The sequence below is a fragment of the Mastigoproctus giganteus genome, chromosome 12, assembly GCF_048544385.1.
Source record: "Mastigoproctus giganteus isolate SK-2022 chromosome 12, ASM4854438v1, whole genome shotgun sequence".
Classification (NCBI taxonomy): domain Eukaryota; kingdom Metazoa; phylum Arthropoda; class Arachnida; order Uropygi; family Thelyphonidae; genus Mastigoproctus; species Mastigoproctus giganteus.
In genome coordinates this window covers 42,413,072-42,441,012 of record NC_143586.1, presented here as the reverse complement: position 1 = coordinate 42,441,012, position 27,941 = coordinate 42,413,072, and the positions used below count along the sequence as shown (strand labels likewise).

Sequence of the window (27,941 nt, the reverse complement as noted above, 5' to 3'; positions counted from 1 at the left end):
TTCCAGCAATCAACCACCAGAAAATTTCCACGCATCTATTTTACAACCATCTTTCCTCAGTTTGAATTTATGCCCCCTCAGGTGTGGAATCTGAGCAAGAGGAAGAATCCCATCAGCTGATGGGATTCTTCCTCGTGTATACAAATAGTTTCTACAGAAGCATAGTGAAAGAGTGCTGAAAAATGGAATAATTTTGAAACCATAGGCACTTCATAAGCTACTTGGAGGAGATGATGACACATTTAAAGCTTCTAAAGGGTGGCTTTGGAGATGGAAGGCTTGTCATGGGATCCCATGTTAGTCTTGTAGGCGAATCAGCATTTGGTGACATTACAGCAGCAGAAGCGTTTCCTAAATTTCTGCACAATGTTGATTTAAGATGGTGAATTCACAAATGAACAGTTGTACAACTATGATGAAACAGCAGTGTGCTTGCTTCTCCCTGATAAGTCACTGGATATTAAAAAGGCACCCAACAAAGTGGGCATGAAAACTAACAAAGAGAGAATTACCTGTGTTACTGTTAGCATTAGCATTAGTAGAGGCATTTGATGCAAGAAAGCAAGCTTATGCAGCATCAGCCAAAAAAAAAAAAAAAAAAACACCCACTTCCACTTCACCCCTCTGTTCGTTCAAAATACCTGTCCAGCTGAGCTTTAAACTTATTTAGGCTATCAACCTCCACCACAAGGGATGGGAGTCTGTTCCACCAACCAACCACCCGCTGGCTAAAGGCAAATTTCCGCACATCTATCCTACATCTGTCTTTCCTCAATTTGAATTTATGCCCTCTCAGGTGATTTTTCTGAGCTAGAGGAAGAATCCCATCAGCATTGAGCATGCTTAAACCATTCAAGGCTTTATACACCTCTATCAGATCACCTCGCTGGTGCCTAGTCTCCAGACACTGTAATTTGCAAACTTTAAGCCTTTCTTCGTAAGAGCACCCCTTTGTTCCATTCACTAATCTTGTTGCCCTTCTCTGTACTCGTTCCAGCAGCTCTACATCCTTCTTGAAATGAGGCCTCCAGACCTGTATACAGTACTCTAGGTGTGGCCTGACCATTGCCTTATACAATGGAATAATCACCTCCTTATCCCTGCTGGAAAAATTCCTGTATATCATTGACAATACTCCATGAGCTACTCTTGCAGCCCGTCTGCACTGCTCAGAGAACTTCATATCTGCCTGCACAACCACCCCCAAGTCCCTTTCATTCTCTACCACTGTCAGTGTAGTACCACAGAGTTGATATGTTGCTCTGGGGTTGCTGTTTCCCATGTGTAGTACTTTACATTTGTCAATGTTAAACTTCATTTGCCACCTCTCAGCCCATCTGCTCAACCTTTCCAGATCCTGTTGCAGCAGCATAGTGTCAGTAGTGTCCTTGACAACCCTGCCAACCTTTGTATCATCTGCAAACTTGGACATTAAGCTTGATATACCATCATCAATATCATTTATAAATACAGAAAACAATAATGGACCCAACACTGATCCCTGAGGGACTCCACTAATAACATTAGTCCACGATGAGCAGTGTCCATTGATTACCACTCTCTGTCTTCTCCCGCTCAACCACCCCTTTATCCATAGCAGCAATTTGCCTCCAATGTCACACTGCTCCAATTTGTGTAGCAGTCTTCCATGTGCAACAGTATCAAAAGCCTTTCTAAGATCCAAGTATATAATATCAAAGTTATTCCCTGCATCCAATGATAGTAAACGTCTTAATTTATTGCACCTGACCACTATTAAGAATTATGTACTGAAAAAAAAAACAGTCATCAGTTCCAGCAAACTAAATTACACAACTATTTCAGAATTGATTTGTAAAATACAAGTCCATAACAGTATTGTGTATTAATAGAATGTTAAGGAAATGATATAACCTTTAATACTTTGTCTTTTAGTCTGTATACTCATAAAATGTTACATAAATAAAGTTTTAATGTTAAAAACAAACGGAGAAAAATGACAACATTTTTTTTTTTTGGCTCTAACACACTTTGCTTATAATGCAGGTATTAAATTTATCTCCTTACACTCACTTTATATCAAGGTTGCACTGTAAGTATATGAGTTAAAGAAATATTTTTACAAGTAACACAAATTCAAGGAATAAAATATTATTTAGGAAAAATATAAACTATGCGATTAACTAAGAAAAAAGGAATTTTTTTTTTTTTTTTTTTTTTAATGAAAATCCCAAACATTAGAGGAATTAAAACCTCTAGTACTTAGTACCATGCATGGGTTGGAGGTTGAGATAGCGAAAGAAGATATTTGTTGACATTAGACTTGAACTTCTGTAGACTGTAATTTTCAGGAAACACGTATGAAGGAAGGCTGTTCCAGAAGACAGCAGTTAAATGAATAAATGAGGAAGATGAAAAGTTGGTTCTGTGGGTCCGAAGTTGGACAGTAAATGGATGTTGGCTGGTGGCGGCACGTGTTCGGACTGTTTTGAAAGAGAGAGAGAGAGTGGTAATTATAGAAGCCAATTCAGAAGAACAGTGCCCATGGAAGTATCTGTAGAAGAGGCATGCAGCAGAAACAGTACGTCTATAAGAAAGCGAGTGGAGAGACTCTGTTAGAGATGAATCATTAATTAACCTAACTGCCCTCTTCTGAATGGAATCAAGAAGCCTGAGAGATGTTTTGGGGGCATCACACCAGATGTGGGAACAATATTTCATGGTAGGGCGAATTTGCGATTTGTACAGAGTGAACAGCTGTTTGGAAGAAAAGTAACGCCGAGAGCAAAAGAGAAAACTAAGTTTTTTAGATGCAGAGGAAGCAATATTTGTAATGTGCTTGTGCCAAGACAGATTAGAAGTCAGGGTAATCCCCAAAAGAGATATATTGTCTTGCCTAAAAATTGGAGTGTCACCACATATAAGCATAGGATCAGAAGAATCCTTTTTTTGAGATATAAGACAAGACTGAGATTTAGATGGATTGAAATCAAGTAAGTTATCTTTGCCCCACTGGAGAATTACCTGGAGATTGGCATTTAAGGAATTGGTAGCAGATATGTGAAAAGTTGAAGCAGATTGAGCAGGGCGAGGTTTCTTCAATTGGAAAGTGGAATGCAATGTGCTATCATCAGCAAAACTATGAATAGGATTTCCAGTCAATGGAAGGTCATTAATATACAAGAGGAAAAGAGTGGGGGAAAGAACTGAACCTTGGGGGATACCAGCATTAGTGGAGACGTTAGAAGACAGAGAGCCATCTACCATCACCCTCAGCGAGTAGTCAGAGAGAAAATTTGATAACTAATTACAAAAAACAGTTGACAAACCATAAGATGGAAGCTTGTTTAGAAGACCTTTATGCCAAACACGAGCGAAAGCCTTTGAAATGTCAAGGGCAACTGCTTGTTTCACTGAACTTTTCCATTGAATTTGTCCATAAATGTGTAACATCGACACTGACGGAATCCATACTGGTGATCGTTGATCAGACGGAAGGTTTCTAGATAGTTTTTAAGGGTTGGCAGTTAATTGATTTCTCCATTACTTTAGAAAGAGTAGAAGTAATTGCAGTGGGACGATAATTGGATGGGAGGGATTTGTTACCCTTTTTAGGAACTGGCTGGATATGAGCAAATTTCCAAGCAGAAGGAAAAACACTTTTGAAATAAGAAAGTGAAAAAAGGCAACAAAGAACAGGAGTAAGTTCAGGAGCAAAGGTTTTGAAAACAAGCGGAGAAATACCATCAGGACCTGGACGAATCTTGATGCTTTCTTAGCATCAAGATTTTTCAAAATCCTTTTGATGGAAGACCACAGGAGACATTGAATGGAGCGTGTTGGGAATGGCGGGGGGTGTTTTACCAAGATCATTAATACATGAGTTGGAAAAAAATACTAACGAAGGTTACATAGAACAGTGTTATATAAAACTTCAGTATTGCTTTATACAGCCTATTTTATCTACATTTAGTAATGAAAGAAAAGGAAGGTGTAGGTTTAGCTCATTACATCTGTACTTATAATCCAGAGGTTTATAAAGTAGAAGGAATTAAAACATTTGCTAAGAACATTAAAAGATACATAAAAGATATATAAAATACATTAAAAGTACATAAAACAATGCACAATGATTAACATGCTGCAAAATAACAGTAATGTGCTGTGAAGATAAAGAATAGTAAGAATATTATATTGCCAAGTGTAAGTTCAAATGGCTTTTATCCTGTAGATTAAGTTATAGAAAGAAAAATCTAAACAAAATTTTGACTGGCATCCTATAAATTAACTATAGAAATACACCAGCAGCAAAGATACAGTGACTATCTCAGTAGGCAGCTACCTCTACAGTTTCAGCATAATAACTAGAATTGGCATTGTATTTGCTGTAAAAAAAATATACAATGTTAATTCTAGGTGGCATTTCTTAAATAAAGAAGGGAAAAGTAAACAACTAGTTGATAAATACTATTATTTCCAGATGGCTCTTTAAGTACTTCAACAACACTAACATTTCTATGCAGAATCGAAAAGAAATTATAAATTGCCCTGAAACAGTACCCTAGGCACAAAACAGCACTAAAGGGTGAGAAACATTTAGTGAAGAATGGCAGACAAGCTGCATGCATGTATATCATGTTATACCAGACAGTGTCAGGTATTGACCTTGTAAATGGTGTTCCTATATTCCATATGTGAGGAGGGGGGGATGGGCTTCTAAGCATTTGTTTTAATTTTTATTTATTTAAGTTTTTTATATTTTAGAGCTTTTAGTAAACCCTTTCAATTTAGAGCCATAGTAAACCCTTTCAATGGATATTGTTCACTGGACCAGGCTTTTGTTCTGTGTGGAATCCAGTGATGTAACTGCTTCTGTCTGATGATATTTTCATAATAAGACAAACCTTTCATCAGCCTGCAGAGTATGTCAGACATAAGTAGGGAGTCACCTGAAACCTCCAGTGAAGGTATCGAAGAGCTCCCTGCACTTTCAAGAAGCTTTAGTGAATTTCTAATTCCAATATACAATACAGAAAAATTTTAAGTTCTCCACACAGTGCATAGCATTCTAGCAGCTTTGGCAACCATACATATTTCTTTCAAGTTTAATGGGCAACCAGATTTAGCAGACAAGCCTTAACCCCCCCCCCCCATGTAGTCTGTTAAAGCACTAGTATTAGTTTATTTGAATTCTTTTGGATGCTTCTTTAGAATGACATAGCTATACTTCAGGGATGGTCAGAAAAATGGCAGCTATGCTTTAATCCAGCAAAGTGTAAGGTATTGCACCTGGGGAACAGTAACCCCAAAATAACTTATACACTTGGGGGGAGTTGAAGTAAAGAAGGTAGTGGGGGAAAGGAACTTGGGTGTTATGATACCGTCAGACTTTAAGTTCTCTGAGCATTGTAGACAGGTTGCAAGGAAGGCCCATGGTGTCCTATCGATGATGTATCGAACAATTGCTAGGAGAGATAAGAACATCATAATCCCATTGTATAAGGCTATTATTAGACCACACTTGGAAAAACGTGTTCAGATAGAAAATTTAGACATCACGCCCTCTATCCCTTCATTGATGTCATTTGTGAAAACCAAAAACAACAGTGGTTCTAATACTGATCCTTGGGGGGACCCCACTTACATGAACCCAATCTGAGGAATAACCATTTATCACAACCCTCCGCCGCCTGCTCTGAAGCCGTCCAGGTATTCATCTAAGGACTTTCCCTGTGATTCCAACCTTTTCCTGTTTATAAAATAACCACTCATGTGGCACTGAGTCAAATGCTTTGCTGAAATCCAAATAAACAATGTCGAAATTATTCCCGAAGTCCAGCTCTTGAGTGACCTTGTCAAAATAGATAACCAGATTAGTTAAACATGATTTTCCCTTTACAAAACCATGCTGAGTATCCTTCAGAATTCCATTTTCTGTCTAAATGATCCTGAATTCCAACTTTAATCATTGTCACCATGATTTTCCCTACTACTGAAGTTCGACTATCCAGCTGGTAATTTCCCACTTCACTCTTAGAACTGCCCTTATGTACTGGAGATACATTGGTACTTTTCCAATCCAACAGAATCACTCCCGAGTCCAGTGATGCTCGCATAATTAGCCTCAATGGTTCAATGCACTCACTTGCCGCTCCCTCAAGATTATAGGGTATATGCCATCAACCCCTGGAGCCTTATTATTAAATAAACATGTGAAATTTCAACATCATAATTACATTTTTTTCAACTTCACTCCCATAATTTCTCATTGACGTAAAGGGTTTTCCTTCTGTATATATCGATGCAAAGTAACTTGAGTTCATCTACAACTTCAGCTGGGGTATCTAATACTATCCCACGTCCATTACATAAGGGTCTAATCTGGTTTGTTCTTCTCTTCTTTGCATTTATATATGTGAAGAATTCCTTATCCTCACCTCTTTGCCAGCAATTTCTCATAATCTGCCTTTGCCAGCCTAACCTTTTCTGTGGCACTATTACAGATCAATTTGTAGCTGTTATACCAACTTGGACTCCTCCTCGTGGAGCATTTTTTTAATGGTATATATGCATTCAAGGCTTCTGTGATTAATGTTTTAAAGGTATACCATAGTTCAATTGTATTTGCCCTCTGTGAGATATCTACCCAGTTAATAGAGGCCATGTAGAACCTTAAGCCATCGTAATTTCCTTTCCTGAAGTTATAACCCATTTTTTTTGCCTTTAACTACTGCTACCGTCTCTCTTCATCGTCCAACAGTAGAACTCCGTGATCGCTTCTGCTACTGGTTTCTGTACTGTCAGCCCTATTATGTCATCTGATTCATGGGTGATGAGGCCTAGAGTATTGTTTTCCCAAGTACTTTCCCTGACATGTTGATACAAATAACAATCATCTAGTTGATTTAAAAGTTTTGACCCCATGTGGAGTTTTTCTCCCATTTGCTCCAATCAATTAGAGGCAAATTAAAATCGCCCATAATAAGACATTCACTTACTTGCCCATTCTATTTGTATGTAGAGGTTCTGATCATAATCTTCACAATCATTTGGCCTGTAGATTACTCCCACTGTCATTATACCATTGCTTCCAACTATCTCACACCATACAGATTCTATATTAGCATGCAAAATGTCTGAATTCGGGAAGGCTTTCATCGGGCTCAGGCTGCTTTTGATAAGAAGCATGACCCCACCACCCCTTCTAATATCCCTATCCTTCCTAAATATATTATACATACCGTACCGAAACTCATCATCCCCTATTTCTGGGTGGCACCATGTTTCCGTAAACCCTATTATGTCAGCGTTACTTGTCCTAACAAGCAGTTGAAATTCACTAATTTTATTGACAACACTTCTGACATTACTGTATAAACAATTAAGACTTAGTGTTATTTGTATAGTTAACTACCCTGACACATCCCTTAATGTTATTTAAACTTGCTTCCCTGGTATTAGCTGCCTGCTCATTTTAAACGTTTCTCCCCTCAGAACATCTTGCTAATATGTTCTATTGTGGTAACAAACAAGAACTCTTGAGGTATGTGCAAGCGTTAATTTGACCAATATTATCAGATAAATGCATAATGTGTATATATATATACTGTATATCCCTCGTTCCCCCAAACTAGCAGGTTCCCTGAACCTTTAATTTATCCTCAATAATACTGACAAAAACTCTTGCACCACCTTTGTTTAATTGTATCCCATCTCTACAAAACAGATTCCTTTTACCTACAAGTGCAGGCCAAGCTGATAGAAATTTCCCCCCCCCCCCCCAAAAGCCTTGCAGAGTCCAAGTCTTGAGTTAATCCACAAGGCTTTCAGCATATAATACCTCTTTTTCGCATCTAGGCAGAATTGCAGACAGACATTGTGACCTAACTTGTGGCATTTCTTCAGCATGGTCCTATATTTGTCTAACAAATCATCAGATCGGGTATGCTTAATGTCATTAGTCCCCACATGAATAATAATATTTTCTTTTTCCCCCTTACAATCTGACAATCTGTTGGTGACATCATTAATAGCTGCTCCTGGCAGATATACCCTGATTGTAGTCCACCTATCCTTATTACAAAAAATATTTCCCATTTCCTTGACAATGGAGTCCCCTAATAAAACTAAGTCCTTTCGAACCAGAGTAGTTTGCACCTGGTTATTCTGTTCTGGGGCCCGAATCAGGAGTGCATCACTTGTTATGTTGCCAGAGTCTTGAGTCCCCGATGAGCTCCCAGTTACATTATTCTTGAGGGCAAGCATCCATTTTTTTCAGTGACTCAAATTGTTCTAGCAATGCACCAAATTGTAACTTAAGTTTAGTGCACTCCTTATAACAGTGACAAAGAAAAGAATCTCCAAGTGAGCTAGGATTATCTATTAGGTTGACCCTGGAATACATGCCACAGGTTCTGCAAGGGATAAAATCATGACTCACCTGGGAATTGCCTTGGCTATTTCCGTATGAGTCATGGTACCCTCTGACGAAGTGTTCAAAGCGGATCTTGTAATAACCATTATAAAATTTACTAATTATTAATAAAAGGAACTTTAAAATAATTATATTTATAATATTAAAAAAATCAAACTATTACAGGAAAAGGGAAAAAAAAACTTATTAAAATAAACTTTACCAAATACTAAATAACCTATGAAATTCTGCTGTAATCCCCTCTTATCTATACTTCTGTACTGTATCTATGAAGAGCTCTAATAGTCATGTCTGCTTGCCATGAATGCCAACAGTAGAATGGGGATAAGGCTCTACTGAATCAATAGTAAAATTATCTCTCTCTCTCTCTCTCTCTCTCTCTCTCTCTCTCACTTCCCCCCCCCCCCTTTATGAGTAAGGTTCAGGTAGTTTCATATTTATTGAATTATAGTAACTGTTGTTCAATAAACACTGGCTGCACTAAAAAATGCGTGAACATATTTCAGTGCAGCATAGCTGAAAATAACAAACTTAGTTTAAAATACAAAAAATGATATTCAGTAAGCAAAAGAATGGGTAACTTATTTCTCTAGTTGTTACATGATTTTTTTTTTTTTTCTTTTCTTTAGCTCCTCCTAAATGGACTACTGAACCTGAAAATACCCAAGTTCAAGTTGATGGGCAAGTATCCATACCTTGTAATGGAGTTGGTTTTCCACCACCGAAAGTCACCTGGAAAAGAGCAGGAGGTTTGACCAGTGTATATTTTACACTGTTAACATGTTGCATGCAAATTTTACTAGATCATCATAAAAAGATACTAGTTTTACCTGCCTGTTTTTCATATATTTGTTTTAATATAAAATTATTTTCATATATTTGTTTTAATTATATAGTACTGGAAAATTATGCAAGAAAGCAAGCTTATACAGAATCAATCATAAAAAATGCTCACTTCAAATGCCCAGTCCTTATAATAATTTATTCAATGCTCATATAAATTTATTCAAATTAGCCCACTTCCACAACACTAAGCGAGAGTTTATTGCAATAATCACTTACTCTCTGTCTGAAAGCGAATTTTCACACCTATTCTGCATTCATCTTTTTCCAGTTTAAATCCATGCCCCGTTTGTATGTATATTCTAAGAAAGAGTAAAGCTACCATCAGCACTTAGTCTACTGAATCCATTTAAAGCCTTAAATGACTTTAAATTTGGTGATATTAGTCTATTAATCAGGTGGGATTGGTATACTAACCCCACCTTTAATCAGGTGTCCTTGGTATACTAATCCCACCTTTAATCAGGTGTCCTTGTGGAAGCTGTTTCCAGAAATCGCACTTTACAGAATTTTGTCAAATAATGCTTAAAGTAGATGTATGATATCATGCAGGGTGGTTATAAAGTCTTTGTGCAACTTTAAACTTTAATATCTTTGGATGTACACATGATAGAAGCACACTGTAAATGGAATATAAAAGGCAAATTCTTAGTTTTTTATGCATTAGTGTTGTTACTTTTGGGTTAATTAATTTTTATTTCTTTTCAGATCCTTCAACTGATTGAAAATGCCAACAGTAGAAGAAAAGGTCAACCATGTATTATGTCTCACATAATTGAAGTCCATAAGAGCTGTGAGAAGAAGATTCACTGCTTATTATAGGAAAGATGCACCACAAAAGAACTCAATTAACAGTTGGATGAAAAAGTTTAGAGAATCTGAGTCTGTGAACGCCAAGCCACAATTGGGGAGGCCACAAATCAGCGAAGAGACTGGCTGTAGTCCAGGAAGCATTTGAAAGGAGTTCACATAAGTTGGTGTGGCATGCAGCTGCTGAACTAAATGTTCTGCAGTCAACAGTGTGCAAAATTGTAAGAGTGAAACTGCATGAGCATGTTTACAAGATTCAGGTGGTTCGAATGTTACAGGAAAAAGACTACCAGGCAAGATTGGATTTCCCAACAGATGAAATCAAAAATGGACAGTTCCCATGACTTTCTTGAAGAGTTGACATTTTCTGATAATGCTACTTTCCACATTAGTGGCAAAGTCAATCCCCTCAATTGCCACATTTGGGGAAGAGAGAAATCTCAAGAATTCTGGTAACATGAAAGAGACTCCCCAAAAATCAGTCTGGTGTGCCCTCAGGAAGTCATGCATTATCAATCCTTTCTTTTTTAAGGAAGCAACTGTCAGTGGTGAATATTACCTTAAAATTCTGCAGAATTTCCTCATCCCTGAACTAAGATGGTTAAATCTTTCAGGTAGCACCTTTTAGCAAAGTGGTGCACTTTGCCACTATGCTACGAATGTGTGACAGTTTTTGAATGTCATCCTCCCAGACAAGTGGATCGAGAGAGCTGGACCAGTTGCTTGGCCACCCCATTCACCTGATCTGACCCCTCTGGACTACTTTTTATGGGGTCATGGTAAAACTGTCGTGTACTCAACTAAACCATTTTCTGTGGATGAACTTAAGGTCGAGATCACAAATGCAATTCATAAAATTACTGATCAGCAACTGAGGAATATTTTCAACAAGTTTGAAAACCTGTTTAAAAAATGTGTCACAAATGATAGTGGTTATATTGAAGGTTAAAAAAATCAAACTGTATTTGCTTTAAAACTAAGATTTAAGCTTTTATATGTCATTTACAGTGTGCTTCTATCATGTGTACATCCAAAGTTATTATTAAAGTTTAAAATTGCACGAGGACTTTGTAACCACCCTGTATATATACACAACTACTAAGTCCTATAAGTTAATATATATTTATTTGTTTTTCCTAGATCCATTGGTTACTGAACTAAAGCCATGGATACAGTAAGAGGTGAGATGTTAGAGAAGGTTAAGGTTCTCTCCGTTCTAAAATTATATTGTGTGTAAGTCAAAGAAGCAAAACAAATAGTACAAAAATTTTCATCTGTGAAGAGATGAAAGCTGTATATGGGGAGGATTGCCAATCCTGTGGCACTGTGAAAAATTGTAAATGACAGTTAAGGCATGAGTGAAGCAGTGTGCATTATGACTCAATAGAAAGAAGACCCATTTCAATCACAGGCCCTTCCATTGTCACCAAAGCGGAACAGCTAGTCCTTGAAGATAGATGTGTGACTATAGATTTTAAAGCAAATGAAGTTAACGTTAGCCATTGGTTTGTTTGCACCACAATGCACGAGTTGCTCACCTTTAAGCAGGAGCCCAGTGAGTTCTGAGATATTGATACCTCCTCAAAAAAGTCCAGTTTTTGGAGCTTTGTAGAGAGAGAGAGAGAGAGAGAGAGCTGATGATTATTTTTGGCCTAATTGTGTTGGTGGATGAGTGCTGGATACATCACCATGACCCAGAAACAAAACAGATAACAAAAACATTCATCTTCAACTCCTAAAAAAAGCCAAATTTCAATTGGTATTAGTAGTGGCAAATAATGTAAAAATGCTTATACAGCAGTAGGGGGAAAAAAAAAAAAACACAATTCCCATATTACCTGTCCATCCCCTCTATGAACATTTATTCCTACTGTCAACTACCTGTTGGCTGAAGGCAAATTTCCATACACTATCTTGCAACCATCCCCCATTTGAATTTATGCCCCCTTATATATGTAGGTTGAGCAAAACAAAGGATGCTCTCAGCCTTGAGCTTACTCAGTTCATTCAAACAATTAAACATCTCAGTCAGATCTTATAGGTGCCAAGTCTTCAGATGCTGCAATTTTCATAACTGAAGCCTTTGTAAAAGCACCCTTTACTTCCCCTCACCAATCTCATTGCTCTTCTCTGCACCTGTTCCAACAAATTCACATCCTTCCAAAAATGAGGCTTCCAGATGTGTATGCAGTACTCAAGATGGTTTTACTATTGCCTTACACAACGGGATAATCACCTCCTTATCTCTAATTAGGCAATTAGGGAAAATTTTGTGTGTCACTGAAAAACCCCATTAGCTGTTCTGGCAGCCTATCTGCACTACTTAGAATTTCATGTCTTGCTACTTAATTACCCCAGATCTTTGTTCCCCACTAACTTGAATATGGTACCACACAGTTGGTATGTTATTGTGGATCACTTTTACTCATATGCCGTACCTTGAATATGTCGATGTTAAACTTTAATTGCCACTTCTCAGCCCACCTGCCTAATTTTTCTAGATCTTATTGTAGTAGCATACCCTGATTACTGTGATTAACCACCTTGCCAACCTTTGTACCATCTGGAAACTTAGCTGTTAAACCTGATATGCTTTCATCAACATCATTAATAAATACAGAAAACAGCAATGGACTCAGCACTAAACCCTGGGGATTCTCCTAATAACATTAGTTCAAGAATAGCAGTGCGCATTGTTAACCTCTCTGTTTTCTCCCACTCAACCATCCTTTATCCATAGTAGTAACTTGCCCTTAATGCCAGACTGCTCCACTTTGTACAGCAGTCTTGTATGTGAAGCTTTTCCGAAATTTAAGCGTACACTGTCAAAATTATTTTTTGCTTCCAGTTTCTTTGCTACTGAGTCATAGTATCCAATCAGATTGGTTAGACAGATTGTCCCTAAACAAATCCATGCTATGACTGTAGTGTAACCACATTCCTGTCTAGATGATCACCCAACAAATTGTCTAACTAGTTGTTTTCTAACAAGATCATGTTGCCAGTCTTCTGGGACTCTAAAATTATCATCCTTGCAGATTACCTTCTAAAAGGCAACAGCATCACTCGGTAATACTACAGAAACCTCCTGAGAAAGTTAAGAAAGGCAGCCAAGTTGAAGAGATGTAGGAAGCTACCCAAGGTGTCTACCTCCCAACCAACAATGCTCCTGCTTACAAGGCTGCTTGAAAAGTGCACTTTGCAATCAGATGCAGCTTTGAAATTCGGCAGCACTCACCTTATTCTCCCAACCTTTCATCTTTAGTCTTTTTCCTCTTCTCCAAAATGAATAAACCATATGCCACAGATTTCAGACTGAGTAGGAAGTAATAAAATGGAAGCATGTTTTATCTGCTCAAAGTGATGTTCTATTCAAGAGGCCTGAAAGAGCTTATCCACAGATTAAAAAAGACATAGAAGGGTGGAATTACCAGCCAACTTTCAGACTACTAACTCAAATATCTTTAAGTGAGGGTAAATACTTATTGACTACCTCTCATAAATATTTAAAAATGTAAGGGCCCAATAAAAATGCCCAAGGATCATCACTCATTGCATTAGTCTGTGAAGAGCAGTGGCTATGTTTTACTACTCAACCATCCCTTTACCTTCAGTAGCATTGATAAGTTGGTGTAATTAACACATAAGACAGGAATTGTTCATTCAAGCATGCACTTATTCAGTGTTTTTCCTTGAATGATACACATCCCTTTTGCGTATCCACCGAAGTTAGCATTAGCAGAGGCATATGATGCAAGAAAGCAAGCTTATACAGCCATCAGCCAAGGAGGGGGGGGCGGATCCTTCCCATTTCACCCATCCGGTCACTCCAAATGTTTTTCTAGTTCAGACTTAAATTTATTTAGGCTATTAATTTCCATAACAACAGATGGAAGTCTGTTCCAGCAATCAACTACCCACTGGCTAAAGGTAAACTTCTGCACATCTATTCTGCTACTGTCTTTCCTCAATTTGAATCTTAACTCTTGGACATTAGGCCTGATATACCTTCATCAATATCATTGATAAATACACAAAACAACAATGGGCCCAACACTGAACCCTGGGGGACTCCACTAATAACATTAGCCCACGTAAAGCAATGTCCATTTATTACCACTCTCTGCCATCTTCCACTCAACCATCCCTTTATCCATTGCAGTAACTTTCCCTTAATGCCATACTGCTCCAATTTGTACAGCAGTCTTTCATGTGCAACAGTATCAAAAGCTTTCCTGAAATCCAAGTATATGATATCAAAATTATTTTTTGCATCCAGTTCCTTTGTGACTACATCGTAGTATCCAATCAAATTGGCCAGACAAGACTGTCCCCTTAACTAACCCATGCTGTGTCTGAACTATTACTGCAGTCTTGTCTAGGTGATCCTGTATCGCCTCTTTAACCAGTGACTCCATTATTTTCCATGTAACAGAAGTTAAACTAATAGGTCTATAATTATTGCGTCACCCTTTGTGAAGGGGGTTCAAAGGGTGATACAAACAAAGGTTGTGCAAACAAATAAGGGTGACACAAATCCCTGACTCTAAGGATGCTCTCATAATTATGGCTAAGAGTTTGTTTACTTGCTGCCTCCTTCATTATAACTGGATAGATTCCACCTGCTTTAGGTGCCTTTTTTATGTTTAACTTCAATGATTTCTCCTCCATTTTGTTCTCAGTTATTACAAAATCACTTATCTCCCTGTTACCTGTTAGTTTGATAAACTTCTGGCATTCCCCTCCTTGAATAACTCCTCATGTGTGAATGTAGATGCAAAATACTCATTCAGTTTATCAGCTACTTGAGCAGGATCATCAATAGTCAAACCATCTGTGTTAATTGGAACAATCTGATTCTTCCCCTTCCTTCTAGAGTTTACATAAGTAAAGAACTATTTGCTGTTTTTCTTTGCGTCCATTGCCAAAGATTTCTCATAATCTGTCTTCGCCTGCCTAACCTGTTTTCGCCTGCAGAAAAGAGGGCGCTGACTCTCTTTAAAAATTACAGCTGTGAGTTACAGGCTCCGAAAAAGCGATGTGTTTGCCTTTTTATTTACATAATTGTTATTTTATATTGTACTTAATACATAGTCTTATAGTTATAGTTACGCTGGTTATTTTTATTTTAATTTAGATAAAGAGTTTTGGTGGATTAATACTTAATATACGTAAAACCGTTATTTCATTTGAATCTTGCAGCCATTGTCTTTGTATATAGTGGTAGGGAATTCAAATTTTTAATTGAGGTAGCTAGGTAGCTCTAACATATAATTATATAGAGTAATATGCTTCACTGTTTCTATTAGATAGCGTAGTATTGACATTTAATTAATTTAATTTATTGATCTTATTAATTTAAAATAGCATGCCCCAAACTAGAGCAGCAAAGCAACGGGCACAAAGTGGCAGGAGTGCTGTGACTCGGAGGAGAACTGAGGGGGCGATTCCCAACGCATCACAGCCTAAAAAAATGTGCAACTTGTGAAATGTTTGCCGAACTCTCTGGAACGGAACATGATATTGCCATGGGGGATGTCTTTGTGTGTGCATGGTGTAAGGAAATCAGGCAACAACTCAGCGTTGTTATAGGCCTATATATGAGAGTTTGAGGGACAGGGTGGATGCCTTCGAAAGATCTAAATTGAGGGGCCCATCAAGCTCAGCTGCCCACATCAACGCCAGAGCTTGCACTTGGTCATCACGCAACACAGCGGCAACCCCCAAGGCAGAATGCGCTGGTCCCCAGGAACTAGTAGTTGTTGGTGACTATTGTCAGGGAAACAGGGAACATGTTTTGTAAAAAGGATAGGTGGAACAGGATCAGGGTATGTCTACCAGGGGCAAAGGTTGATGACGTAGAGCGGATATCATCTCTTTTAAGGGCACAAAAGGTGATATAGTTGTACACGTTGGCACTAATGATATTAAGAGTAGGAGACCGGAAGAATTACTTAACAAGTACAGGTCACTGTTGAACAAAAGCTGAGAATTAGGGTTGAATTTGAAAGTATCTGCAATTCTGCCCAGACACGATAGGAGGGAGTATATGATGAGAGCCTTGTTGATCAATTCGGCCCTGGAAAGATTGTGCAAGGCTCAAGGGATAGAATTTTTTTCAACCTGGTCTGTACTTGTTAACAGGAGAGACTGCTTCTACAGGGATGGGATACACTTAAATAGAAAGGGTGCAAGTATATTTGCTGATGCTATCGAGGCAGTGTTTGGTGGGTCGGAAAACTGATAGCTTGGGGGGATACAAGGACTAATAGTTTAACAGTAGCTGTAGGCAGAGGTGAAGGTGATTCTTGCACAACTTCTATTAGAATAAGTAGCGACCTGGAGCGAGGGATGTTGGGGGTTTCAGGGACTGATGGCAGTCATCCTGAAATAGGTGGGTATATGGGATGTGTTAGGGTAACTAGGAATAGGAGCATGTATGCTTGCATGTATACCAATGCTAGAAGTATAGTAAATAAATTTGATGAATTTGAAGTGTTGGTCAAGACATCAAAGGCGGGTATTGTTGGGATAGTAGAGACGTGGTGTCACACAGATATAAGGAATGCAGAACTGGAATTTGGGGAGTACAATGTGTACAGAAAGGATATAGGCAGGATAGAAAGGGAGGAGGTGTTATGCTGTTAATTAAGAAAAACATAAAATCAAAAGAAGTGCACCCAGTTGATATAGATGAACAGTGCACTGTTGAGTCAGTTTGGTGTGACATAAGCACTGTGAAAGCAAAAATAAGAGTAGGAGTGTGTTATAGGCCTAATGACTCGAATGATTACAATGAACAATTGTACAGAGAAATAGAGTGGGCTAGTAAATCAGAATGTCTTATAATGGGGGATTTTAACTTCCCAGATATTGACTGGAACTTGTGGGTTGGTCACTCACACACTAGTCAGACTTTTGTGGATTTATTGGATGATTGTTTTCTGCAGCAGCATGTTCGAGAGGCAACCAGAGAGAGTAATACTCTTGATCTGGTTATCAGCAGTGATCATTCGTGTATTACGAATTTGCAGATAAAGGAACCACTATGTGGCAGTGATCACAGTGTACTGATGTGGGATTTACTTAAAGATTTAATTACCATCAGGTGTAAAGGAAAGGGTTTTTGCTTCCGTAAAGGTGAGTACAGTGGTCTCAGAAAGTTTTTAAATTCTGTACAGTGGGATCAACTTCCGATGTTACCAACAGTAAATTCTAAGTGGGAAGCATTCAAGGAATTAATCGTGGATGCTACTAAAAGTTTCATACCTATTAAGAAATATTGTTCAAGGTTTAGGCCTAAATGGTTATCTAATGAACTAATGAGACTCGTAACAGGGAAGAAAAATGCATGGGATGCATATAAATTATTAAGCGACTCAGAAGCCTATGGAAGATATAAGCTAGTCTGTAATCAGGTCACAAAGGAGGTTAGGAAGGTGGATTACGAGAAATCCTTGGCAAAAGATGCTAAGAAAAACAGCAAGGATTTTTTTACTTATATAAACTCTAAAAGAAAGGGGATGAATCTGATTGGTCCAATTGACATCAATGGTTCGACTGTTGGTGATCCTGCTCAGATAGCAAACAAACTGAATGAGTATTTTGCATCTACATTCACACATGAGGAATTATTAAGGTTTGAAAATGAAAGGGCAGAAGGTTATCAAATTGTAGCAGGATACTTAATGATTTTGTAATAACTGAGAGCAAAGTGGAGGAGAAATTGTTGAAGTTAAACATAAGAAAAGTACCTGGGGTGGATGGGATCTATCCAGTTATATTAAAGGAAGCGGCAAAGCAACTAAGCAAACCTTTAGCCATAATTATGAGAGCATCCTTGGACTGAGGGGAGATTCCCACGGACTGGAGATGTGCAAATGTATCCCCAATTCACAAAGGGGGATCGAAGGGTGACACGAGTAATTACAGACCAGTTAGTTTAACTTCTGTTCCGGGTAAAATAATGGAGTCACTGGTTAAAGATGCATTGCAGGATCATCTAGACAAGACTGCAGCAATAATTCAGACACAGCATGGGTTTGTTAAGGGAAAGTCTTGTCTGACAAATTTGATAGGATATTATGATGTGGTTACAAAGGAACTGGATGAAAAAAATAATTTTGATATCATATATTTGGATTTCAGGAAAGCTTTTGACACTGTTGTGCATGAAAGACTATTGTACAAATTGGAGCAGAATGGTATTAAGGGTATGTTGCTACAATGGATAAAAGGATGGTTAAGTGGGAGAAGACAGAGGGTGGTAATCAGTGGGTGCTGCTCTTCGTGGACTAATGTTATTAGTGGAGGCCCACAGGGTTCGGTGTTGGGTCCACTGTTGTTTTGTATATTTATCAATGATATTGATGAAGGTATATCAGGCTTAATGTCGAAGTTTGCAGATGATAGAAACGTTGGCAGGGTTGTTAATGACAGTAATGGCAGTGTGCTACTGCAACAGGATCTAGATAATTTGGGCAGATGGGCTAAGAAGTGGTAACTGAAGTTTAACCTTGACATATGCAAAGTACTGCATATGGGTAGAAGTAACCCCAGAGAAACGTACCAACTGTGTGTACTACACTTAAGGTGGTAGAAAATGAAAAAGACCTGGGAGTAATTGTGCAGTCAGATATGAAGTTTTCTGAGCAATGCAGACAGACTGCCAGGGCAGGGCATGGGGTTTTGTCAATGATATATAGGAATTTTGCTAGCAGGGAAAAGGAGGTGATTGTCTCTCTGTATAAGGCAATGGTCAGGCCATGCCTTGAGTACTGCATACAGGTCCAGAGGCCTCATTTTAGTAAGGATGTAGGTTTACTTGAGCATGTACAGAGAAGGGCAACAAGATTGGTGAGGGGAATGAAGGGATCCTCTTACCAAGAGAGACTTAAGTTCTGCAAATTGCAGTGGCTGGAGACTAGGCACCTGCACGGTGATCTGATTGAGGTGTATAAGGCCTTGAATGGGTTTAGCACGCTGAATTCTGATGGGATCCTTCTACTTGTTCAGATTACGAACCTAAGGGGGCATAAATTCAAATTAAGGAAGGACAGATGTAGAATAGATGTGCGAAAATTTGCCTTTAGCCAGCTGGTAGTTAATTGCTAGAACAAACTTCCATCTGTCGTTGTGGAAGTTGATAGGTTGAATAAATTTAAGGAGGAACTGGACAGGCATTTGGAGGGAATGGTGTGATTTTTTTTTTTTTTTTTTTTTTTTTTGGCTGATGCTGCATAAGCTCATACACTTGTTTTCTTGCATCACATGCCACTACTACTACTACTACCTCCTTTTTGACTTGATTACAGACTAGCTTATATCTGCCATAGGCTTCTGTGTTGCCTGATAATTTATATGCATCCCATACATTTTTCTTTTCTACCACGAACCTCATTAATTCATCCAACATCCATTTAGGCCTGAACTTTGAACAGTATTTCTTAGTTGTTATGAAAAGCCTAGTAGCCTCCATTTTTCCTCATTAGCCTCCACTAAGTCCCTGAAGGCTTCACCTTTTATAATTCACCACTGGTAACATCATCAGTTGATCCCACTCTATAGAATTTAAAAGCTGTCTGAGACCACTGTAGTCAACTTTACAAAAACCAAAACCCTTCCCTTTACCCTTAATGGTAGTTACATCTTTAAGTAAATCCCATATCAGTACACTGTGATCACTGTCACCTAGTGGTTCCTTTATTTGCAAATTCTTAATGCATGAATAATCACTGCTGATAATCAGATCAAGTGTATTACTCCCTCTGGTTGTCCCTCGAACATGTTGCTGTAGAAAAAAATCCTCCAATAAATCCAAAAAAGCCTTGCTAGCGTGCAAGTGACCAATAAACAAGTTCTAGTCAATATCTGGAAAGTTAAAATCCTCCATTACAAGACATTCTGATTAAGTTTACATAACTGCAGCCTGTATTCCTTCAGGGACATCTTTCACAGCAGTTGTGATTTCATCTTTCAGTTTTTCAGTGGAGTGTATATTACTCCTGTAGACTATTCCTATAGATTATTCCTGTAGATTATTGTTGTTCTTTCAGGAATCCCCACAAGAAATAATCACAAGGATTTGTATCTGGTAAGCAGTGGCCAAAAAAATTTAGCTCTACATCATCCATGATATCAGTTAGAGATGACCCTATTGTTAAAATGTTAACAATAGAATCATCTCTAATTTAGTTTTAAGTTTTGTTGAACTGTGCTTTTATAATAGACGTTTGTTTTAAATCCAGCTGTTATATAATTGTTTCACAGGTTTCCTTGGACAGTAAATAATTACTTCTGTATATTTGGAATATTTTCTGTCATCCTCACCGACTTATTTCTGCCGCTAGTGCATAGAATTTTATTGTTCAAACTTCTTGACTGTTCTAGATTTTACTTTACACTCTCACTGCACACTCAGAAACTGCCAGTTTTATGAAACCTTTTCACTAAAAAATTACTGATCAATAGTGTATTCCAATTTGCTTATATCTTGATTTTCCCACTAGAGTGCCTCACTAGGTATTAAAAAAATACTCCAATGTTTGATGTGTTTAACAAAACCATACAAAATATTTAGTACATAAAAAAAAAAAAGCATTCAAAAGTGTTACATCTTTTCTTGTTGACCCTTTATGTGCAAATTATATATGCTATGCAGCAATTGCCAGTTTTCATTTCTGTTAAGAGTTGGGTGCCTCCGTAGCCAGGTGGGCAGGAGCAGCAGTGCGTAGTACACGCTTCTTGATTAGACCGGGGTTCAAGCCCGTGACCACCAAATACGGAGGAAGCGGAAAGGTCAGGGAATGACCACCACATATCCCCGGAGCAATATGGCCTTAGTTGCTAATGCTCCTTAAAAAAAAAACAAATAACAATGTTAAGAGTTGATAAAATGAGATGGATATATAAGAAATTATAGCAATAAACAAAACACAATTTTCTTTCTCTTTTTTTTTATTTTTATTATTTTTATTTTTTTAAAGAATTATGTGATAAACAGTTTTCTATGTATATTTCTCCCATAATATTGTTCATCATTAATTTACATTTTATTTTTGTTTTGTTGTATTTAGAAAGAGCAGATGATGCTAGCACAGTTGAGTCAAATTTCATCCGTATCCTGAAAAATAATAGTTTAGTGATAACAAAAGCCCAAAAGCAGCATGCTGGTGTGTATGTTTGTGAAGTAAATAATGATATTGGGACTGGTCTGAGGAAAGAAATTGAATTAACTGTATATGGTAAATATTTCAGTTGTCAAATTTGAAAAGAACGTTAATAGGAATATCTTTTTTTTGTGTCAGTTTTAATACAAGAAAAATTAAACATAATTGTTTGTGATTTCATATCTTGTCTTCATACTAATATTTTAAATTTAGTAATGTGATTATTTATCACATTACTAAATTTAAAATGATATATTAAAATGATAACGTTAAATTTCAACAAGTGCTTCACATGTCTTAGAAATATACTAAATGTGTAATTATGGTTCTGACTTTTAATATTCATTACACAAATTCTCAGATACCTTCGAATACAAGGCAACTTTTCAGAAACATTTTCCAGATTAAATCTTCATTCACTATAAGGCTTAAGATCCTTACTTCAAAGGTAGGTCTTTATTACCAAATTAAAGATACAAATGAATATTATTGAACAATTCATTCAGATAATTACTAGATCTAGATCCCATGAAGAAAATTTTATACCAAAAATATCTCATATCGAGGGATTTTGTGAAGTAATGCATTGTAGTGAATGATGTTGCTAATAACCAAACTAAATTACAATTTAAGCATTGCACATAAAGGTATTGCATATTCTTATATTTTAACATTCATATTTTTCTTCTTTGATTAAAAATAATTATTCACATCTTTAATTTGGTAATAAAATATATATTAAAATATTTTATTACTAAATTAAATTTGACTTTATTGCAAGAATTTGAGAATTGCTAGTAAATGTTAGGGTATAATAGTTATAAGATTAGTATTGATTTTAAAAGAAATCCTTACATAATCCAGTACTTTGAACCTTGCCCAGCAATAGGCAGGGCTAGGTTAATTTATATATTTAATTATATTAATATCACTACTAGTTTACTTTCTACATCGCAAAATCAAAACTTTTAGACATTTGTAAGTTACTGAAGGATGCAGTACTCAAGTCTGGAACACGGACTTCTATCTTTCTAACTTTCTCCATTGTGTCAAAAGCTTGTGAGAAAGTTTTCCCCCATCTGGTTTGATCTTGTTCTTTGTTCAAATTTTGATGTCCTGGCACAATATCAAAACCACTCATTCTGATGAAGAGCATAATATATACTTTCATAATACATACTTACCTTTTCTGGTCTCTACAGATTGATTGGGAATGCATGTCAAAACCAGTCGTTGACTATGTATTCTTTTATCTCCATGTAGATAGATGTGAAGCCTTTTGCAGTTGTTTCAAAAGTCCAAGACTTATTAACTGTATAATGTAAAAACCAAATTTATGCAACTAATACATATGTGTTTTTTTCCTGAAAAGTTTACTTTAAAAATTATTAGGAAGATTTGTATATTGGAGGTGCACATTGCTTTAATAAGCAGCAATATGATGGTTAATGATATATATAAACCACAAACTGATTCAAACAGCCAGAATTTGAATAATTTGAATATCTGTATTAGGAGACCAAGTGTGCATGGGGACAGATTTATACAGATGTAGTCAAAGGTTTCATGAAACATGACATTTCAAACAGTTTAGATGGCATGGATAATGATGCTGAGTATAGTATTGGTTAGCTGTCAGGTACATCTATGAATATATTCCCTAAAATAAGACAAAAAAATAATCACAACATTTCTCTATTGTCAAACACTACTTAGCATGTGAGATTATCTTATTGCTGGGAGAGAGAGAGCTGCCAAGATTAAATTTGTGGATAGGGAGTGTTATACATGATTGCACAAATTATGATATTCTGTACTACAGTTGATCAGTAATTTCATATTATTTATTTATTTTTAATTTTTCTTTCAAAAAATGAGATGCACATCTGTAATTTGGAAGTACTATTTATTTGGATAATTATTGTAAATATAAGTTAATATTTAGATTGCAAAATTTGCAAATATAAAATTAAATATTTGACTATACTATTATGCATATAATGTCACATCAAAATAACCTTGGGTAAAACAACCCTACCAAAATAATGTGATGAAATATTAACTCTCTTCAGAAAATTCCAAGAAATAGTTGTTCATGGCTTTATCTGTTTATTGCATTTCAGCTGTACTGAGAAAGTGATCTAGTAGTACACTTATTACTACAATCAGAGGTGCTCTGGAAGATGTCACTACTTTCACTGAATCCTCTGTCAGTATTGTCCATAAGGTGAGCCACAAGCGTGCTCCAGAAATTATTGCTTTTGGTGTTATGCACTCAATGGAACAGATGAAACTGCTTCTAGAAGTATTATGGAATCCACCAGATCAGTAATTGCACAAGGATATTTATTTTTGTTTGTCTCAATTGCAAAATAAGGGCTGGCATGTAGTTACTTTTTAGGGAAATCCAGCATGAAAGGGTGATGTGGTGAAATTTATGGGACAGCTGGGTACTTTCTGGCAGCAAAAAAGAGTATGATATGAGGGATAAAAAAAAAATATGGATTTTTTTTTTTTTTTTTTTTTAAATCTGATTCATTAACTTCCTAGCATCTTTTGATCTTTACTCTGTCCTAAAACAGTTCCCTGAGAAGAGGAATACGGGAAAACTGCTCATGGGGAAGAATTCCTTCTACACAACAGCAATGACTAGAATCAGGTTTTGATATTTTCAAACAGGAACAACATTTTTGTATTGGAGGACTGTATAGAATGGTACAGTAATGGCACATTCAAAATTATGATCAGAAATCTCCACATTCTTCTAACAATTGTACACCATTCATTGCAAGAAAGGAGCATCTGTATTGCCTCTTGCATACTGTTTGTTGCTAGACAAAAGGCAGGAGAACTGTGAAAGAGATTTGATTGATATGAAGTGGCTGTAGCAGGATTGCATGTGCAATAAATAATGGTTGATTTTGAACAGCCATTTGTGTTTGCATCCAAAGAAGTTTGCTGAGGCACACAACTTGCAAGCTTTTTCTTTGATTTTAGTCACTGTCTCCAGGAGATGAGTACAGGCTACTGGTTTAAGGAAATAGTAGAGCATCTATCTGAAATTTCCAGTCACAGCATGGAATTGCCTTTGAGCAGCTGTCAAAATTTCAGCTAAGACCAATATCACTGTTGGAAACTTGTCAAAGTCATTCAAAAGAAATATTAAACAATTTTGATGTCAAAAAGTCTCCAGGGACTGATGGAATTTCTTCTTTTCCTAAGTGTTGAGTAAAAGGGATAATGTGGGAGTTAAAATTGAATAATGCTAACTCCATCACATTTTTGAAAATCAATAATTTTTTTATTGATTTGGTAAACATTGAGAAACCCTAAACTACCAAAATGTTCACTATACTAAATCATACTTCAAAAAACACTTCATACACTGCTTTCAGATAGAAATGAAAGAAAACTCAGTTTTTTTTTCTCATTTTTGTGGGAAGGCAATTATATGGAGTGTTTTTGAATTTTTAAAGGCCTCTTCAGTCAGGGCTGTAATTAATAAGTTTCAGCAAGAGAAGTAGAGCCCCACCCCCGAGTTATTCTGCATCATTTTTTAGCCCTTGCAACATGTGTACACACGCTTCATACACATTACATAATAAATCATATGGAATGTCACTTGATACCAACCTCCCTGTCATACAGATATTCAGTTTGTCTGATTTGCCGTTTCTACAAATACTTCCATGGGCATTATTCTTCTGAATTTGCATTTGTAATCACTTTTTTTCCAGACCAGTCTAAATGTGTGTATCAACTAGTCAAAATCCATTAATAGTTTAACTGCTGTCTTGCCAAACTGTGTGTTCTTAGTTATATTAGCATTAGTATTTGCACATCTCCAGTCCATGGTGATCTCCCCTGAATCTAAGGATGCTCTCATAATTATGGCTAATGGTTTGCTAACTTCCCTTGCTGCCTCCTTCAGTATAACTGGATAGATTCCATCTGCCCCAGGTGCCTTTTTTATGTTTAACTTCAACAATTTCTCCTCCGCTTTGCTCTCCGTTATTACAAAATCATTTAGCTCCCTGTATATTTCCTGAAAATTACGATATACAGAAACTAGTCTAATGTCAAAAATTGTCTTCTGTCTTCTCAACCACGCTATAAAAGCACAATAGATGCCAATAACTTTTGATGTTTTGGGTTACCATAAAGCAAGAAACAAAATTAAAATATTGTGTGGAATCGACTCCAGCACGTCTACTTTCAGGATGATATTTTCTGTCTTATATACTTATTAAGATGATGAAAATAAAAGAATAAAAAATTAATGAAATAATGTGCTTACAGCAAAAGAAAAAAAAAATTTTTTTTTTTTTAATGTGAGCTATGATTCTGTTTTATCACATTCTGAAAATGGAAAATTTTAATTTTCCTAGAGTTAAATCATATATGAATGTGCCAAGCATAACTGCAGTGTTCAGTATTAAACCTCTGAAGATTAGCTAACATAATTATTTTAAGATTAATTGTATATAAAGTTTTGCTTTTTCAAAGTCATTGCTCATTATCTGCAGAGTAGCATTATAAATAGAGGTTGTGTGCTGTATATAGCAGAGTACAGTTTATGTGTCTTGACTCTTGGGGGATTTCTATGATAACTGGTGATATTGACAACATGTTTAAAATGGTTAAAGTCCTTAATGCAATCTAATTTCAGTTTCAGTAATTGTGTGATAAATTTCTTCAATTCTGTATGGTACACTTATAATTTTAAATGTTCTGGGCTGAAAGCCTCACACAAACTGAGAAACTTAAGTTATTTAATTGTAAAAACCAAAATGATATTCATAATTGCATTTATAAATGCTTAACCAGTTTGTGTTCTATAGATTTATATGCAGTGCTATTCCTATGCTCAAAATACAGTAGACTGTTGAAATAACAGCACATTGAGATCGGATGTTTACATACAGTGCAGATGTCGTGCAGTGCCGAAAAAAGAAAACATCGTCACGTGATTACTGTATTTGTTTACATTCGCCAATTTAAAAGTGAATTCTGTACTGTTATCATGGATCATACCACTGTTTTGCATTTATTTTAAATTAAAACCCTTTCACTATGGCTCCTAAAATTAATAAACTTCATACAGAGAAGAAAAGAACAACAACATTAAAGCTTAGTGGCAAACTTGATATATCCAAACTATTACATTAGGCTCACCCAGAAAGTTAATTCATATCCCCATGTGTATTGTGTATGTAAATTGTGTGTTCTCTGTTCGATTTGCCTGTTTTGCTGGATGTTAAAACTCCAGTTTCTGGAGAAAACGCCTTACTATCAACATCTGAGACCAACTAACTCAGCCATGGAGTAAAAAAATCCCATAAAAGTTTGGGAGGACAGTGATGATACAGCTGTGCTACCTGCATAGACTAAACTTGATATTATAAAGAAAATAGAATGGGGTGTAAGCCCCATTCTATTTTCTTTATAATACCAAGTTTAGTCTAGTGTGTTGATAGCAGAATATAACATTGGATCATTAACATGTTTGTTTTTTATATGCAGTTAATAAAATTGCATTCTTAATCTTTCTTATTTAGCCTCATTGTTTCTGCATTAAATGTAGTAAAAATAAAGCTTTCTAGATAACAGAAAAATCTAAATAACAGCATCTTGAATCCCCGAAGGTGCCGATATTCTGTATAGAGTGTGTTAGTTAAAAATGGGGAGGATTTCAGCTAGTCAGAAAACATCCTTGGTATACTTCAGAATAGAGCTTAAACCATTTTATTTGAAGAAAGAGAAAGAAATAGCAACAAGAATAATACAATGGTTAAGGTATGTATGCATATAAGAGATGCAACACAAAAATTGCAAGAATATTTGTTGATGTTATCAAGGTAGTGTTAGGTGGGTCAGAAAACTGTTAGCTTGGGAGGATACATGGACTAATAGATTAACAAAGCAGCAGGCAAAGGTGAAAGTGATTACTGCATTGTATCTATTGGAACATGTAACAGCAAGGTGCTGGGGATTTCAACACTTGCTGTGAGTCATTGCAGAACAGGTAAATCCATGGACTATGTTAGGGTAAATAAGAGTAGGAATAGCTGCATGTATACCTGCATGTACACCAATGCTAGGAGCATAGTTAATAAATTTGACGAGTTTGAACTGCTAGTCAAGCCATCAATTGCAGACAGTGTGGGGATATCAGAGATGTGATTAGATATAAAGGATGAGGAATTTGAATATGGGGAGTACAATGTATACAGAAAGGATAGACAGGGTAGGAGGGGGAGAAGTGTTATGTTCTTAATTAAGAAGCACATAAAATCTATGGCAGTGCATCCATTTGGCATGGGCGGCTATTGCAATATTGAGTCAGTTTGTTGTGACATAAGCACTGGGAAAGCAAAAACAAGAGTAGGAGGGTGTAGAAAGTCTACAATCATCTATGGATCAAAGAGGTGTAGTGTATCCCAATGTACCATCTTCGATTGCTCCAGTAACACACAATTTAGAGTTGGTTGATGAATATGGCGAACAGGATAATTGAGATGGCACCTCAGGAGTCTGTTCAAGTAAAGCACCACATTTCCAAGAATTGGATGACTTAGTTAAGTGACATGGGCCTAACAAAGTCCATAGCAGAGCTTCTGGAATCTCATTTAAAAGAGTGGAGTCTCTTGGATTCCAACTGCAAGAATTCCACGTGTCCTTTATGCACATGTTTACCCTTTTCAGAA

General features: G+C 36.7%; 1 protein-coding gene across 1 annotated transcript in view; it reads left to right on the top strand.

Moving 5' to 3' along the window:
* Nucleotides 1-27,941, top strand: part of LOC150076957 (cell adhesion molecule Dscam2-like) — a 129,607-nt gene that overhangs the window by 43,780 nt on the left and 57,886 nt on the right. Inside the window, exons 3-4 of the mRNA XM_090386065.1 lie at nucleotides 9,043-9,162; nucleotides 21,142-21,309. Coding sequence (XP_090242191.1) covers nucleotides 9,043-9,162; nucleotides 21,142-21,309 — 288 coding nt within the window. The remainder of the gene's footprint in view (nucleotides 1-9,042; nucleotides 9,163-21,141; nucleotides 21,310-27,941) is intronic.